Source organism: Bolinopsis microptera, chromosome 4, assembly GCF_026151205.1.
Source record: "Bolinopsis microptera isolate Bmic1 chromosome 4, MBARI_Bmic_1.0, whole genome shotgun sequence".
Classification (NCBI taxonomy): Eukaryota; Metazoa; Ctenophora; class Tentaculata; order Lobata; family Bolinopsidae; genus Bolinopsis; species Bolinopsis microptera.
This window is the reverse complement of record NC_087075.1, coordinates 7,762,738-7,780,163: the sequence shown is the minus strand read 5'-3', so window position 1 is coordinate 7,780,163 and position 17,426 is coordinate 7,762,738. Positions and strand designations below refer to the sequence as shown.

Here is a 17,426-nt window from a genome sequence, read left to right as displayed (position 1 = left end):
ATATCGGTAATGTAGAAACAGGTCTATAGTTATCAAGGCATCGTGAGTCTCCTTTTTTATAAATTGGTGTAATAGAGCCCGTTTTAAGCTTGTTTGGAAAGACCCCATTGTCCAAGAACCAATTAAAGAATCTAGAGATATGACCAGACAGATAATTTACACTCTTTTTTAAGACTTTAACAGAGATATCACTTGCCTTCCCATTTTCAAGGCTACCAATAATTTTACTTATCTCTTCCTCGTCACAGGGGCTGAGAAAAAAAGAGTTCACTATTCTTTCTCTGCCCTTGAGGTATTGCTTAAACTTCGTTTTATTGAAATTGCCATCAGTTACCGTACGAGATGGTACAGAAGATTGAACTTTTGAATTAAGAGTACGAGCAATAGACGAGAAGTAGATGTTAAATCCGTTAGCAATCTCACGGCGTTCAGTTACAATTCTACCATCAATTAAGAATGATGCTTTTATATCTTTTTTAGATTTACCCCTGAGTTCGTTAATCAATTCCCAGGTTTTTTTAATATTTCCTTTAGCAAGTTCAAATTTTTTCCCATAGTGGGCTTTTTTCGCAGATTTTATAGCTTTGTTTAGGATAGAACGATACTCCTTATACTTAAGATATAAAGTTTCCTCACCTAATGGGTTGATTTTTGTACACGAAGCCTTCCATCGCTTGTAGTGAAAGCCTTTAGTAAACACAGATTTAATTAACGCAGAAGTGATCCATGGATTCATCAATCTATTGCGTTTTGATTGAAAACCAGCAGTAGAGTCCACTTTGAAATTCAGTTCGATTTTTTCATGGACAGTTTCGACAAATTTTTCAAAACCTTCCTCATCATACGAAAAGTTCGATTGGTAGATATCCCTTCCGATATCATTAAGGAAGCTTTCTATATTAGACTCACAGTAATCATACTTAGGTTTAAGTTTGGCATCATTTGGACTCTCTTTAGTATTACACGATATGAAACAGAAGATGGGGTTATGATGGGAAATCTTGGATTCAAGAATTCCAGATCCTAAGACACGCTCAGTAGAGTTCACTAAAATATTATCTATTAAGCTTTCGTTGCAACCCGGCTTGGCATGGGTGGCAATCGATATCAAAGGGATTAAATTGTTACTGTAGATAGTTTGTTCAAATTCGGCTATGTTTCGTCCCTGGGCCAAAAGATCAACATTGAAGTCACCTGTCAAGGCTACATTATTAGACGGTAGGAATTTCATCAACACATCAAGCTCAGCAAGTGCATCTAGAATATCACCACTAGGGGGCCTGTAAACAACACCAGCAATCTGTGGAACCTCTGTGTTAGTGATCTCAACAAAAAGTGTTTCAAGATTGTCAGAGCATTTACATAGCTTTTCGATTCGGCTGTATTGGTACTTATTGTCAATATATACACCAAGGCCACTACCTTTCTTTTTCCCATCAGTTTTGGAGTTGTACTCACTGCTGTAACCATCAATTTTGTATAGATCTTTATTTTCCTCATCAATGTTTGTTTCAGCTAGCGCAATAACTGCAAATTTCTCATCATATTGACTCATATCAGTAATAAAGCTGTCAAAGTTAGATGCGTTCCCATCAATGTTGTTAAACACAATAGATATGAACGGCTACAAAGTTACAGATAACAACGTACTGAGAAATCCCCACCACTCACTAAGCAAACGATCACATTTAGACTCTAAATGATTTAGAGTTACATACCTAAGATACATACCTAGGATACATACCTAAGATACATACCTAAGATACATACCTAGGATACATACCTAAGATACATACCTAAGATACATACCTAGGATACATACCTAAGATACATACCTAAGATACATACCTAAGATACATACCTAAGATACCCCGATACGAGCCCTGTCACAACATACCAAAGAGGAAGGTTTCCCGTAAATACTAAATTAGTCAGGTTAGTGGCTAATGGTTAGTTGTGAAGCACCGCTCTACCTTCAAAGAGTATACTTTTATTACGTGTAATGGCCAATATGGTCCCTCTGGTGGAGGGATCGGACACATTTAACCGATATGTACTACCCTAGCTCTCTTACTATTAGAGCTATAATTAGTCGTCATTATAACTTGTTACTCCAATTATTATGGAGCATAATGAAACTGAAATGAAGTCTCGGATTGACAAGCAAAATCTTTAACCATTATTCAGAAAGCATGCGGAGATCTTTTAATGCCAATAAAACTACAATAATTATACAAATGACCTTATATTATGTGTATATCATTAGCAATATATCAATTATCATTAGCAATATATCATTAGGAATATGGCGCTCTGTTACGAAGTATAATATATTACAATATATAGTATATAATATTACAGTAGTTTATAATATAGCACACGATATACACAGTAGTATTTAGTATAGTCCAGAGCCATTACGTGACCAGGTCCAATACCTGTTACTGGTTACACAGTACCTGTAATGTTACTGGTTACACACGGCGCTCTAAGTCTCTACCTGCACGTGTGTAACTGGTAACAGTAGAGAGTAGTAGATTAGTAGAGTACAGAGTGCAGCACAGTGCAGTGTAGCTCCTGACTTGGCTTATAATATGTACAGTGCAGCTCCTAACTCATGTAGACTTGGTTTATATTGTGTTACATGTTATTATGAGGGGACTCTTGATCTTGCTTTGTGTGAGCTGTTGCACTTTATTGTACCGTGTGGACATGTCCGTGTGTCTATCTGTTCGGTTGTGTTTCTTTGCCGGGGAGGTGTTTATTTGCCCGGTTCATAAAACAAAAATATTATCAAATAATTGTGGTAATAAGCTTATCTGTTGTTCCTGAGGCCAAATAAGTACCAACAAATTTTGTAAGCTTCAACTCCAACTGGAAGCACTCCCCTCCCCCCCCCCCCCCCCCCCCTGCGGCAGGGGCCCTGCCACGCCAGACAGATAAACACTGTTTATCTGTTCGGTTGGAAGTGGGTGTTTATTTGCTGTTGTGCTGCTCCAGGATATACTCAATCCTTTAATGATGTGACTTAGATTACTCTAGAAAACACAGTAGATTGATTAGTCTGCTCAGTTCTACATCTCATCTTCCTGCTCATTCTACACCCTTCAGAACACCTTGAAGGATGTAGTAGATAATATATAGTTCAAAAGGTGGTATGTTAGGCATTTCTAATTAGATATTATTGGAGTATTGGCTGTGCTTCAGGAATGTAGGGCGTGAGTCTTATCCAATTGGATAGATCGATCTTTACTTGTATTAAGGTATTAACAAGTTCTCGCTATAGTGCCTTTATACTAATTGGAATGTTTCATAAATACAGGGTGGGCCAAAAGTCAGTACTCATACGTTGGCCTTTATAGCTCAGTCACTGAGTGCCCAATTGAAATAATTCTTTCTGGTATGACTTAGTACCACCACTGGTTCGAGAAATTTGTCAACTCGAAAAATATTCGTGTTAATTTTTTTCAAATGAAGGTTCATTTTCGCGCATTTATTTGATAGTTTGGATCGAGCTAAATGTCTTACGAAATATTTTATAGAATTCAATGAAAACAAAGTTTAAAGGACCTACTTAGAATATATTGGAAATGTAGAAGGTGGAATTGTAGGTTTGCACCGGTTATATGTGTACAGTGTACTCTATACAGTGTACTGTGCATATTATGTACTATGTACTCTATACTGTGCACTTTATACACTATACAATATTATGTGTTCTGTTAACGTGGTAAATGTGCCCGGGAAGGGCACTAATAAAGTAGATAAGAAATGAAAAAGGAGAAAAAGTCAAATTACATAATTGGTTATATTATTACACAAACATAATGTTTATCGTTGGTAAGATGTCTACTGTCTGGTTCCACCGTAGTGTTCACCATCCCGTAATACACACTTTTAGGGAAGACACTCACCCACTACACCGTGCCTTCAGAAAAGTTTAGTGTAAAGGTTTAGTGTACAGACAACATACAATGTTGTGCAGATAGGATTCATATATTCAGTTCACAAAAAATGTTGATGTGCAGTTAGAATTGCTCTTGTGTGGGAAACAAGGTTACCAGGTTACCAAGGCAACAAGGTTACCAGGTTAAGGTTGCACTACACCGTCCCCGACCTCCTAATGTCACGTGACATTAGTTTCAGTAACTATTGTCTCCAAACAGCAAACTGTCACATGACTATTGTACCCAAATGGATCACGAGAAAGTAGCGATTTAAAACCCTTCCGAACTGACCAGGTCCATATTTTGATATTTTCCATTAATTGCTCTGTTGATGGGAAATAGTGGGTGGCGCCGGAGTACTTTCAATTATATTACAATACTGTGTTACCTACCTAGTTAGTTACCTAGTTAGATAATATCAAGAAGCGTGACGTTCTCTAACTAACTGCTGTATTTTCGTACGTGATGTTAACCCCATCACGTACGTGCTGTTAACCACATCACGTACGATTAGGAGCACCCCATCACGTACGATTAGGAGCACCAAACTGTCAATTCATTCATATATACGTCACGAACGTTATAATATCCTGTTAATCACACATAACTACAAATATTTAGCTAACAACACGCCAATAAATAATTACACCGGTATGTTTATACCCTGGACTATCCTGCAGAGCAGTACTCTATCTCACTCCGCATACTTTACTCACACATTAACATTGTAATATTACCTTGTAACTCACACATTAACATTGTAATATTACCTTGTAACTCACACAGTAGTTCATTGTAATATTACCTTGTAACTCAAACATTAACATTGTAATATTACCTTGTAACTCACACATTAACATTGTAATATTACCTTGTAACTCAAACATTAACATTGTAATATTACCTTGTAACTCACACATTAACATTGTAATATTACCTTGTAACTCACACATTAACATTATAATATTACCTTGTAACTCACACATTAACATTATAATATTACCTTGTAACTCACACATTAACATTGTAATATTACCTTGTAACTCACACATTAGTTCATTGTAATACTACCTTGTACATAGGTGCAGATTTCGTTTTGAGGTGAACTTTTAAGTTCCCGAGAAATTTTCTTAAGTTTGCTTTTTTTTTCCTCCTCGGGCACATTCGTAACCTACGGGCCAGGTAAACCTAAACTACATATTGACCGTTATGTACGTCGGTATCTGTTGAGGAGCCAAATCATCTGAAAAGCCCTAAACCTATATTTTGCTCAGGCACGTAGCCAGGATTTTTCTTTGGGGGGGGGGGGGGCTGTCGGCGAGCGAAGCTGCAAGCTGTGGCAGGGGTCTGGGGGCGCGGCCCCCAGCGGGGTCCAGGTAAGGGGCGGACCACATTGGCGGGGGCTAGGGGGGCGCAGCCCCCGGAAAATTTTTGCGAAATAGGGTGTTTTAGGCTAAATTGAAAGTTTAATGAATTTACAAAAATGTATGGTTTGGCATAATCATTGCCTACAATCCTGACCTGAGTAATTTACCCCTTTGAGACTTTATTTTGGGTTGAAAATTGAGTTTATCGAGAGGAAGTGAAAAATCTCTGGTTCAAATTTGGATTTGAAGCCATGTTTAATTTTTTCTGTTGAGGTCAATTTTTTGCGCAGAAAGCGTTCGATTTTAGGGGAAAAAATTTATGTTTGCTTTTAATTTTTATGGTGCCGACGGCACCTGAAATCGACGAAATCTGCAGGGGTGACCTTGTAACTCACACATTAACATTGTAATATTACCTTGTAACTCACACATTAACATTGTAATATTACCTTGTAACTCACACATTAACATTGTAATATTACCTTGTAACTCACACATTAACATTGTAATATTACCTTGTAACTCACACATTAACATTGTAATATTACCTTGTAACTCAAACATTAACATTGTAATATTACCTTGTAACTCACACATTAACATTGTAATATTGTACCTTGTAACTCACACATTAACATTGTAATATTACCTTGTAACTCAAACATTAACATTGTAATATTACCTTGTAACTCACACATTAACATTGTAATATTACCTTGTAACTCACACATTAACATTGTAATATTACCTTGTAACTCACACATTAACATTATAATATTGCCTTGTAACTCACACATTAACATTGTAATATTACCTTGTAACTCACACATTAACATTGTAATATTACCTTGTAACTCAAACATTAACATTGTAATATTACCTTGTAACTCAAACATTAACATTGTAATATTACCTTGTAACTCACACAATATTAACATTATAATATTACCTTGTAACTCACACATTAACATTGTAATATTACCTTGTAACTCACACAATATTAACATTATAATATTACCTGCTTCTATTTCCCAAGCTCGCTTAATTACGGGTTTAGTTTTAGTAACACGTACGCGTAGTTTAAACGATGGAATGTTATAGCGAGAATCGAGATACACAGATTCTTTTAATTATCCAATTAGCTAATAAATATGGTAACTCTAAACTCACACATTAACATTATACTATTACCTTTAGAGAGCAAGCTAACCACTTAGGTTCAGGATCATAACAATAGTACCGTCTGTACCGGACTTCTAGGGAAGTTGCTAGGGACACACTCAACTAAATAGTCCACAAATCTCCGTAATCTCCACAAATCTCCAGATATCAACAGTGTTACATGGTAATACACAAATTAGCAATATAATATAACCCTGTCACTGACACACGCGTCAATTAAATAAAAACACTGTTATCTTCTCTGTGATTTGATTGTTTATGCTTGTCACTTTCATCTCCAGCTTGACACAATTACAAGCAAATAAACAACTACCGAGTAATGTCACAGCAGTAATATCACAGTAATGTTTGACGTTTCTTGTAGAGAACGTCACATAGTCAGAGAACAGCCACTAGTTGTTTAGTCATAGTGCTGGTATGTGTATTTGTTGTTGAAAGATTGTGTGGTATTTCATGCCCTAGAGTCTTGTGTTTGGTCACATGAATTAGCAGCACTGCAGCAGCAGCTTTCATTTCCTTTTGACGCCTACCGGACCTGCTTTCCTTTTGGAACTCTGTGGAATTTGACACGTTCCTGATTGGCTCGGAGGTAATGTTTTTGTCTTGAAGCACTGTTTTCAGTTCCCCTACTTGACATTACCTCATGGTTTGAATGACGACACTACAACTATAATAATAGAAGTCTTCTGATATTATGCTACTCGTAGTACGGCAACTTATCGTGTGAACTCACTTAAAGTCCTCTGTGTCAGTTGCCTGCTGGAAAATATGCATATTATAATTCTTATTAACGCTGATATTGCATATCCAATCAGATTCCCTCAAAGTAGCAGCGTCTTTGTCCGGCTTCGTATTATAGGATACTGTACTCCCTTACCAAGAATATCTGAGCTTGTACAATTTAAAATATCTCTGCGTGTGTTGTTATCAGGCCTCTGTGTGCAATTTGACGGCTAGTTTGTGTTAATTAAGAGTTTATCTTAATTAAGAGTTTAGTTTATCTTAATTAAGATTTCAGTTTCAGGTCGGGCTTGTTTGTGTTTTCCTTAATCGGTTTTTGGAGACGAGATCTTGTGATTTTGAAAGGATGATTCTGATTCGTGAGTGATTGAATTCGTATTAAAGTATCGGTACTTGTTGCATTTCACTTCTGACTGATTGGTGATGTCAGTAACCAAACAGTGACAACTTGTCACTGTTTGGTTTCTGTACAAATTGGGCGTTTACGGATTTAGATTTTGTCGTGATTCTAACTTGTATAGCTCGTGTAGTCGTGTGGACTCTTCTCTGAAACTCAGACTTGCAATAATTCGAGTTTAAACTGTTCTTACCCCCCAGTTCCATAGCCGGATATTATGCCAAATTATTAGACGGAGATCGTCTACTGATATTTCTCCGGTTTGCAGTTCCACGACCTGATCCGGAGACCATCTACGGTAATTTTGTTGATTCTCACAGGAGGAGAAAAGTGCAAAGAAACTGCCACAAACTGCTACAATCTCCGAGAAATTCCCGGAGAGCTTCATCTCCGTCTAATACAGTAGACGGAGCCGGAGAATCATCTCCGGAGATGATCTACGGGAAATGGACCTCCGTCTAATAATTTTGCATAATATCCGGCTATGGAACTGGGGGGTTAGCACTCATTTTAATTATGTATGTTCACATTGCATAATGCATATAATCATGTGACTGATTAGAGCCGAGGTTCAGGTGTTTTGTTTAGAGACCCATTATAATGTGAAGTGAGTGTGAGTGTGTAACTCTATATCGAGATCACATCATCATGCCATGTCGTTACCACAGCACTCCAGTATTGTATAGTCCCATTACGTACACATTGATACTCGTTTGTGTGTCACTTCCAGTATGTTAGTTTACAAGTGTTGGCTGTTTGCCAGAATAAACTCAGTTGTGGTTTACTAATGTTGTCCTTGTTAATTAGCTTAGTAGTTAGTTAATTAGTTTGTGTTGCAATAATTGCTCGGATGTTGACCGCACATTCCTATGCATAACTTCGTGTCCGTTCTGAGTATGTACTATGTACACAATGTACTATGTACACAATGTATACTGTATGTGTTATGTATTGAGCGTCCTTGTGTAGCATTTGAATAATGAACACCTAGATAAGACTGATCAGAGTATTGGCTACAGTACAGAGCCCTTGTATGCTGTGTACACTTACTACAGTACAGAGCCCTTGTATGCTGTGTACACTTACTACAGTACAGAGCCCTTGTATGCTGTGTACACTTACTACAGTACAGAGCCCTTGTATGCTGTGTACACTTACTACAGTACAGAGCTCTTGTATGCTGTGTACACTGTACTTTATAATATGTTCCTATGTAATGGTGTGATCCTGCTAACATCATCACTTTCTGCCTGATAATGTAGTTTCAATTTACGTGTACGCTCCTTTTGAACTCTTAATACTTTATACTTTTGCTGTAAAGTTCTTTGTTGTTTTAAATGAATATCCTATTGTTTACTTGCCAATTGTTCGCAATCATCATTACACCTATTAATAATAGCAGGGACCAGTACATTAAGAAGAACGGTGTTGTTGAATTAAGTTGTTTGCTGCTAGTGCTATAGCCTGTTTTTTTCACTTATTTATATCGAAAATGTTAAAACAGCATACATTTTAAAAACGGTTGTTTTATCGCATAAACACATCATGACAAATGTACCCTTTTAAAAATTATCAGTCATACGATAAGGTTGTAGGGCACTGGGCAGTGTATAGTGTTGATTGCAATACCTTTGACACAATTCGCCTTAATCTATAACCCATTAGAATTTGTAGTATTTTAATTGGAGTAAAGTTCAGAGCGCAATATCGGTACGCTGGTTTGTGGACATCTGGTATCAGGACATTTTATAAAATCTGCAATGTTTTTTGTTATACAAAGCACTTAATAGCGTGCTTGGACAATGATATGACACAAAGTAGCCATTACCAAAATTAGTGCTCCATATGTCACGTGATTTTAAGACACTTAAACCTTATTTTCTTCAACTTGCCCACTTACTAAATCTACACAATATCCTCGTGTTGCTACGTCAGGACTGCTAGTACTCAACTTGATTAACATAAACTTGTATCTTTGTATGACTATGATAGCTGAATTGCTGAAGTTTACAAACATTTTAAAACTACCAATTCACTATAAATACTACATTATTACAAACAGAAAACATATAAAATTATAAATAACAAATTAACGCACCACCTCTGAAGACCCATGAAGAATGCAGCTCCACTCCGCTCCCTCCTCTCCAGTCCCCGACTTCCCCCTCATTCTAGAAGAAGCACGTCGTCTCGCTGCATCCTCCCGTAAGAATGTGAAACGCTTCACAAACCAATCCCGGACCTGGTCCTCCACTTCACGTGAGAATGCTAAGAAGTTCACTACATCTTCCCGAGCCAACGCTAGAAGACTTTCGGAAGGTTCCAGAAAGTTGATCAAATCTGCTACCGTGCACATGAAGGGAGATGGAGACAACATTTACATGGTTAAAAGTAAGATTAGAATATCTGTGCTAACTTCCACTCCACAACAAGACATGGAACACTGTTGTTAGAGAGAGTTGGAGAAAAGGGCTCCATTAGATCTAGATGCAAGGAGGAGGATAATGTTAAAATTACTTGATACTCAGTTTGTTATGAACGCTCATTATCTCTTCTTTCCAACGCTGGCCGTGTGTGATTTAAGATTGAGAGTTTGGCAAGCAGCCAGATATTATTAGTTTGTTAATCCTACCTTGTATGAGTTGTGTATGAGGGTTATATTGGGCTATTTTAGGAAGTGATATAGATGCTACAGATTAGGGTCACGCTCGTCGCTCATAATAAAAACAATCTATTTTGGGATCCGATGTGACCTGTATTTTGTTCATGATATTTATTAATTTAGCTGAATAAGTTATCCTGTACATCATTTAAGATTAAATACCGCGTACTGACTCCAGTAAGTGTAAATTAATCCTGAAAATGAAAACATAATCTTACTCAAGCACAAAAAAATGCACCAAAATATAAAATTTCAAATCAATTTCAAAATTTCAATCATTAAACTGAAAATAAAGCAGACCTTACAGAGCACGTGTGATGACGTCACACACACTACGTGCTATTTCACTAAAACACGTGATACAACATAACACCACGTGACAAGCCCCCATTTCAGAACCCCGCGCAATGACAGTGGGCAGTATAAACTCAGCCCCCTACACAGTGTCTGACAGACACAGGGTGTTACAACAGATTCTGGATCATGAGTACCGGTACATCATGTCCCTCAAAGATATCAAAAAGGTTTGATTTTATCATACTAATTATTTTTATGTTTGTCCCGTAATATTGTCGACGAACGTTGCACAAGACTAAGCTATCCTAGCGATTTTAAAGTGTAAGAATTTGGACATGTTCCAGGTTTTTAGTACGGGTTTTGAACCGGTTTCGAAAGATTTATGATCAGAAATGTCCCTCGACCGGTTAGCCTTTGTCGTGGAACCATAACACTAGCACAATAACTGAGAAGCTATAATCAATTTTAGAAAAGTCATCAATCAAAACTAAACTACCTGTACGAACATTGCAACTGTTGTGAGGGTTGCTTGCGGAGATGTGTGTACAAGCTGTTCACTAAAACGTTTCAAACCAAACCGAGAAACGAAACTTTAAGTCTGGAGTTTGCGGCTCATAGCTTAAACGTATAATGATTTGGCAGAGCGGACAGACTATGTAAATTAATGCTGTACTTCAGGAAATGTCCTCCAAGCGTAGCTAGATTTAAATCGGGATCGAATGATTTTATCTTTTTATAGAGAAATAGTCCTGTGATCTGTCTAAAATTTACTGAGATTATGGTTTATTATTTATATGAGTCATAACTAAGTACGCTTGAAATAACTAAGTATGCTTGAAATATTTCAGTAAATGTTATTTAAGTACTAAACGTTAAAGGCAAATTCCAACCCATCCCGGTCACAGCAGTAAAGTTTAATAGTTGTATTATTATTATTAGTTGTTATTGTAATTATCTTAGACTTTAGTTATACTTTACTGATCATATTTTACTTAAATAATGCTTATATTACTCATATTTTACTTAAATAATGCTTATATTACTCATATATTACCAGGTGTACGCTACGCCGCTACAGCACACACAAGCACACAAGTCACTGCTGGACCCTGTAAAAGCGCAGGAGATATTCTTCAGAATTCCCGAAATAAGTTAGTAATAATTATGTAACATTATTACATAGTAAGATAATAGTAAGTAATAATTATTGCTATTTTAGTGCCTGCTAAAATGCAAAGTTAACTGCTTCGTTACTCTGCAAAGTTCTCGCATTCCATTAACACACTGGGTGCAACTTTTAAAATCTTAAACTTTTAAAATCATCAATATTTAGCCTTGATTATGACTTCTAGCATAAATATCAATGTAAATCTAATTCATTGTCATTGTGTGACGTCGTCAAAAGCGTATTTTAAAATTTTAAACAATAAAATGTGCATAATAATTTGTGATAATATGTGATAATATGTGATAATATGTGATAATATGTGATAAAATGTGAATAAAATGTGCATACCTCAGCTGTGCACCACGAGTTTTTCTACGAGCAGCTGAGAAGGAGAAGTATGACCTGGTCACGACATCAGCTCCTTGGAGATATCCTCCTGCAATTGGTAAATGTTTCTGCTTTCTGAGGGTTTTACCTCAGGTAACATCAAAATAGACTAAATTCCTTGTCAGTGGTGACATTATGACGTCACTTTCCAGTTTCCACATTATGACGTCACGTTCCACATTATGACGTCACCAACAACACCTCTTCAGTTCCACAAGCCAGGCTTGTTCAGCGCATATGCCTCCTATATAGACAACTTTAACCACACCCTGGAGATCGTACGTGACACACGAACTACTAGACCTGCCTTCTCTAAACTTCTGGATGTGAGTTTTACTTACGATATTATGATAAATTCACCAAATTGTTGTGATGAATTCACCAAATTTTTAATATAAATTCTCCAAGAAGCCAAGATGCAGTCAAGTGATGAGTTGAATTTCACTTGCTCTTAGTATAGCGCTTTCACCTCAAACTATTTGTTATAATAATATTATAGTCATGTTGAAAGTACTATTAAAATACACATGTGAGTAGTAAGAATGAACTCCCAATGCAGAGGCACATATTAGGTGCGGTAAAAAAATCGAAATTATGCGGTACCGCACCCGACTATAAAGGTAAAATGTGCGGTAAGGTGCGGTAAATTTTTACCAATTATGCGGCAAATGTGCGACGATTTTTTCGAAATTTGTGCGGGAATTGTGCGGTTTTCATTTGTATTTTCTGAAGGACTTTGGAAATTCTAAACGTATAACCGCCGCTCTTATCAAAAATAGGTCTGTTTATGTGTTACTGAGGGTGTAGTTCTTTACTAAGTCCATGATTGAACCTATATTGAGATTCAGTTATCTGAGAACAGTGACTTGATCTGGTAGAGATCAGGAGACAGTTATTTGAAGACGCCTCTTGATAGAGTCGATCAGATCCCATGCGTGATCGCAAATATGTGACACGCTTGTTGGCATTGATCGTCAGTACTTGTAAACCATTTGATCCAAGATCCATTAAGCCCACTATAAAGCCAACGCTACAACGAATAGAGCTCATTACCCGATAAAAAGGGCGGCAGGTATGATCGAAATACGGTAACGACGAGGGTTCCATAACGGCCTGGGTCACGGTCCCGAAAGGGCCTGGGTAACGGTCCCGAAAGGGCCTGGGTCATGGACCGTCATGGTCCCGAAAGGGCCTGGGTCACGTGGTAACCGGGTCACGTGGCCTAGGCATGGGTTCCAAAAGGGCCTGGGTCACGGTCCCTAAAGGGCCTGGGTCAGGGTCCCGAAAAGGCCTGGGTCACGTGGTAACTGGGTCACGTGGCCTAGGTATGAGTTCCAAAAGGGCCTGGGTCACGGTCCCGAAAGGGCCTGGGTCAGGGTCCCGAAAGGGCCTGGGTCACGTGGTAACTGGGTCACGTGGCCTAGGTATGAGTTCCAAAAGGGCCTGGGTCACGGTCCCGAAAGGGCCTGAGTCACGGTCCTAAAAGGGCCTGAGTCACGGTCCTAAAAGGGCCCGACTTTTAACATATTTTGGTTTTTACACTCGAAAATCTTAACGCGAAAATTTCAAAATTTTGCGAAATTAAGCGGAAAATGCTAGATTATGCGGAAATATGCAGAAAATTACAAAATGTGCGGAAGTGTGCGGAAAACAATAAATTATGCGGAAATGTGCGGAAAACGGTAAATTGTGCGATCCCGCACCCATCGCACCTAATATGTGCCTCTGTCCCAATGTAATGACATCATTAAACTGATAATCATAACGTCATCATGACGTCACCATGACGTCACGTGACTTATCCTGTACTATCGGTCATGTCACGTGACCGATTATGTAGTAGTAATATACAAGCTAATGACTGGATCACTAGGAGCGTGAGGTCATCATCATATTATGGGATTGTATAACATGATGTAATATATAGAGGAAACTGCCCGTAACACTATCTTATGAATATTGTACCATCTTTACACGTAAGTTCAATAGAATGTGAAATGAAAACAGCTTGGTTAAAATTAAGACAATCAGTGTTGTCTCAATTTAATATCAGCGCAATATTTATATTTATTTTACGATCAATTCATCGGAGCAAAACAATAATATTATGATCTATAATGTATCGGAACATCTAATTTCATCTGCTATTTTTATAATAAATATATTTCTTCTAGCAGTTACAGTGTTTAAAACAGATGTGTTAATGATCACAACACTGCTGATCAACATATTGGTAGGGGTATCACTCTCAATCTGAGCGACTACTGCACTGGACTTACATAATTACATAATTATAATTAATTACATAATTACATCGTGTGTATATTATAACCCTGGCCCTGTCCTACCTGATAAATAGCACCGTGTCTCACCTGATTCAATATAGAGCGTTTATGTAGAGACATTTCAATTAGGCTCAGTAACCGACACTCATTTCCTTGACAAAATTATCTGCAAAACCTGTGCAGGATTGATACCATAATGAGTTGTAAAATACTGGGTGATATCTGGAGTGATTGGGTTTTGCGGTTTCTTCGGTTTTTAGAAAAAATAAGGAAAAAATAACGACTGTAAGGAGTGATAATAATTTCGGAACTTAGCATAGCTATCATGTTCTCCTATGAGAAATTCAATTTTGTATCTTGACTGTACTGTATGAAAATGAGCTATTGCCATCAATTATCTGTAAGTCAATTCCACCACTAACGTATTATATATTATATAGTTGTGTTCATCCCACCACTAACGTATATATAGCTGTGTTCATTGCAGAAGCTCCGCAGCAAGAGTAACCAAATGTCCCTGGAGGACCTTCTCTTCTTACCTGTCGACCACATCCCAGTGGTAAGAGTTCATTCTTTAGATTATTTATTTAGATTATTTATTTAGATTACTTTATTTAGATTACTTTATTTAGATTACATTCTTTAGATTACATTCTTTAGATTACATTCTTCTAGTTTTCTTCCGCTCTTGTCTGTTAGTTTGTCTATAAATTTGTCTGTAAGTTTGTCTGTAAGTTTGTCTGTCAGTTTAACTGTTAAACAGTAAGTCCGTTTGTCCGTCCGTGAACCTTTTTTACATTCGTCCACTTTCCTTGAGCCGGACTAACTTATCTCCAAGTAGATGTAGATGTTACATGTGAACATATCCGCTCGTTCTCCCGGTAATTTATCCGTTTTTCCGGGAGTCTATTTATAAGATCATGTCTTTAGTTAGTCTGGTATTAATAACAGATAAGTACAATATCCGTGACATTTAAATAAACACCCAGTATCTGGAGCTGCTGAAAGAGTTGATAAAACAGACGACACAGGATGACCCTGATTACACTTATCTGTATCTTGCTAAGGATGAGGTTAGTGTACTGGTATTATCTTCCAGACTTGTGCCTCTGTTTCATTTTCAGAACTTGAGGATAATTTCATTTCAGACTCGCAGAATGAAGCGTTGGATCAGATTTAGTTTCCAGCCAATTAGATAATCGCCTAATTACATAATCACCCAAACATCACCAGATTGAGAAACTGATAGAAAAGTTAACAGAAAGGAAAAGACAAGCAGACAAGTCCTTCTCGGTAAAGCTGCTGGAGAAGAAGATAACAGGACTGCCTACTAGTCTCATAGCACCACAACGTTACATTGTCAGCACTGAGAGGATCAGAGAACTGGTTAGTCACTAATTACCAATTACTAGTTTTACTAATTACCAATTAATAATTACTATTTACATATTACCAAGTCTTGATCTTTTGTATGTTGATCTGTTGGAAAATCTTTTATTTCGCTTAAATTTTGCCGTGTTTTAGAACAATAACCTTTCCAACTATTTAAGAAATTTACTTTTCTGTCTAGTAGTTGTGTCTAAAACTTAGTCTGAACAAATCACCTCAATTTTGTCTCATCAAGATCTGCATTTGACTGTCACCTAATTTCTTCTCTTTGTCGCCATGGATACCATCCCGTCGAACATTTTACGACATGGTTTTGCAATTATAAAATCGAGCCGATGACCAATATATTTCTGACCATTTCCACACAAAACATTCCACAATTATTACCATTTTTACATCCCACATTCATTACAATTTTCACATTTTACAATTATTATCATTATCACATATATTTTCACATATTTTCGTATTCCGCAGGACATCATGACGGACAGGTCCGATGAGAGAGTAATGGTAGTGATGTCGGACGTGCTGTTATGCCTGAAACCACTCTCTCGCAACTCCAATAATGTCATGTAAGTGCAAATGTGTGTTAATTTTAAATTGATAACAGTGATAACAGTTTTGTCTTGTAATTTTGTCAATTTTGTCTTGTTATTTCGTCAGTTGTGTCTTGTCAGTTTGTCTGTTCTGTTTAAGTGGGGGTGCTGCTAAGAATGGTTGAATTTGTTAGTATGTTGTCCATTAATACCCTGTTTCTAACTAACTTCCTAGCAATTGGTTTTAACGCAAACCTGACGGTTAGTTTACTTACCTGTGACCAGTATAGACATGCTGTACCGCTCTATATTATATTGATTAGTTTATAACATTGTGTAAGTTCGTGTAAGTCTTTGCTATCCCATGGTATGTGTACATGCTGATATGTTTATCCAATAATTCGTTAATGACAAGCTATATATAATATACTAGCCGACCTCATCACTTCAAGTCAGTTTACCACATAAAACGAGATCTGAGACCGGTAGCTAGTTTCCTGTTCTCATCTGACCAAGTGTGTCAGTCTGATGTATCGGATAATGTGTTTTAGTGACACTTTAGTGACACTTTAGTGACTAAACGAACCAACCATCATATTATGGGATTGTATAACATGATGTAATATATAGAGGAAACTGCCCGTAACACTATCTTATGAATATTGTACCATCTTTACACGTAAGTTCAATAGAATGTGAAATGAAAACAGCTTGGTTAAAATTAAGACAATCAGTGTTGTCTCAATTTAATATCAGCGCAATATTTATATTTATTTTACGATCAATTCATCGGAGCAAAACAATAATATTATGATCTATAATGTATCGGAACATCTAATTTCATCTGCTATTTTTATAATAAATATATTTCTTCTAGCAGTTACAGTGTTTAAAACAGATGTGTTAATGATCACAACACTGCTGATCAACATATTGGTAGTCAGTTTACCACATAAAACGAGATCTGAGACCGGTAGCTAGTTTCCTGTTCTCATCTGACCAAGTGTGTCAGTCTGATGTATCGGATAATGTGTTTTAGTGACGCATCATTAGTGACACTTTAGT

The 17,426-nt window shown here is 37.1% G+C and overlaps 2 protein-coding genes across 6 annotated transcripts in view; one reads left to right on the top strand and one right to left on the bottom strand.

The window, feature by feature from the left end:
• Positions 1 to 17,426, top strand: part of LOC134814028 (uncharacterized) — a 90,126-nt gene that overhangs the window by 29,875 nt on the left and 42,825 nt on the right. For all 5 annotated transcript variants that reach the window (XM_063822003.1, XM_063822001.1, XM_063822002.1 and 2 more), the window contains 8 exons: positions 10,693 to 10,820; positions 11,651 to 11,744; positions 12,115 to 12,206; positions 12,358 to 12,474; positions 14,921 to 14,992; positions 15,423 to 15,506; positions 15,667 to 15,819; positions 16,300 to 16,397. In XM_063822003.1, coding sequence (XP_063678073.1) covers positions 10,693 to 10,820; positions 11,651 to 11,744; positions 12,115 to 12,206; positions 12,358 to 12,474; positions 14,921 to 14,992; positions 15,423 to 15,506; positions 15,667 to 15,819; positions 16,300 to 16,397 — 838 coding nt within the window. The remainder of the gene's footprint in view (positions 1 to 10,692; positions 10,821 to 11,650; positions 11,745 to 12,114; positions 12,207 to 12,357; positions 12,475 to 14,920; positions 14,993 to 15,422; positions 15,507 to 15,666; positions 15,820 to 16,299; positions 16,398 to 17,426) is intronic.
• The window catches only part of LOC134813765 (peroxisomal membrane protein PEX14-like), a 98,319-nt gene that overhangs the window by 60,318 nt on the left and 20,575 nt on the right, over positions 1 to 17,426 (bottom strand). The window lies entirely within an intron of this gene.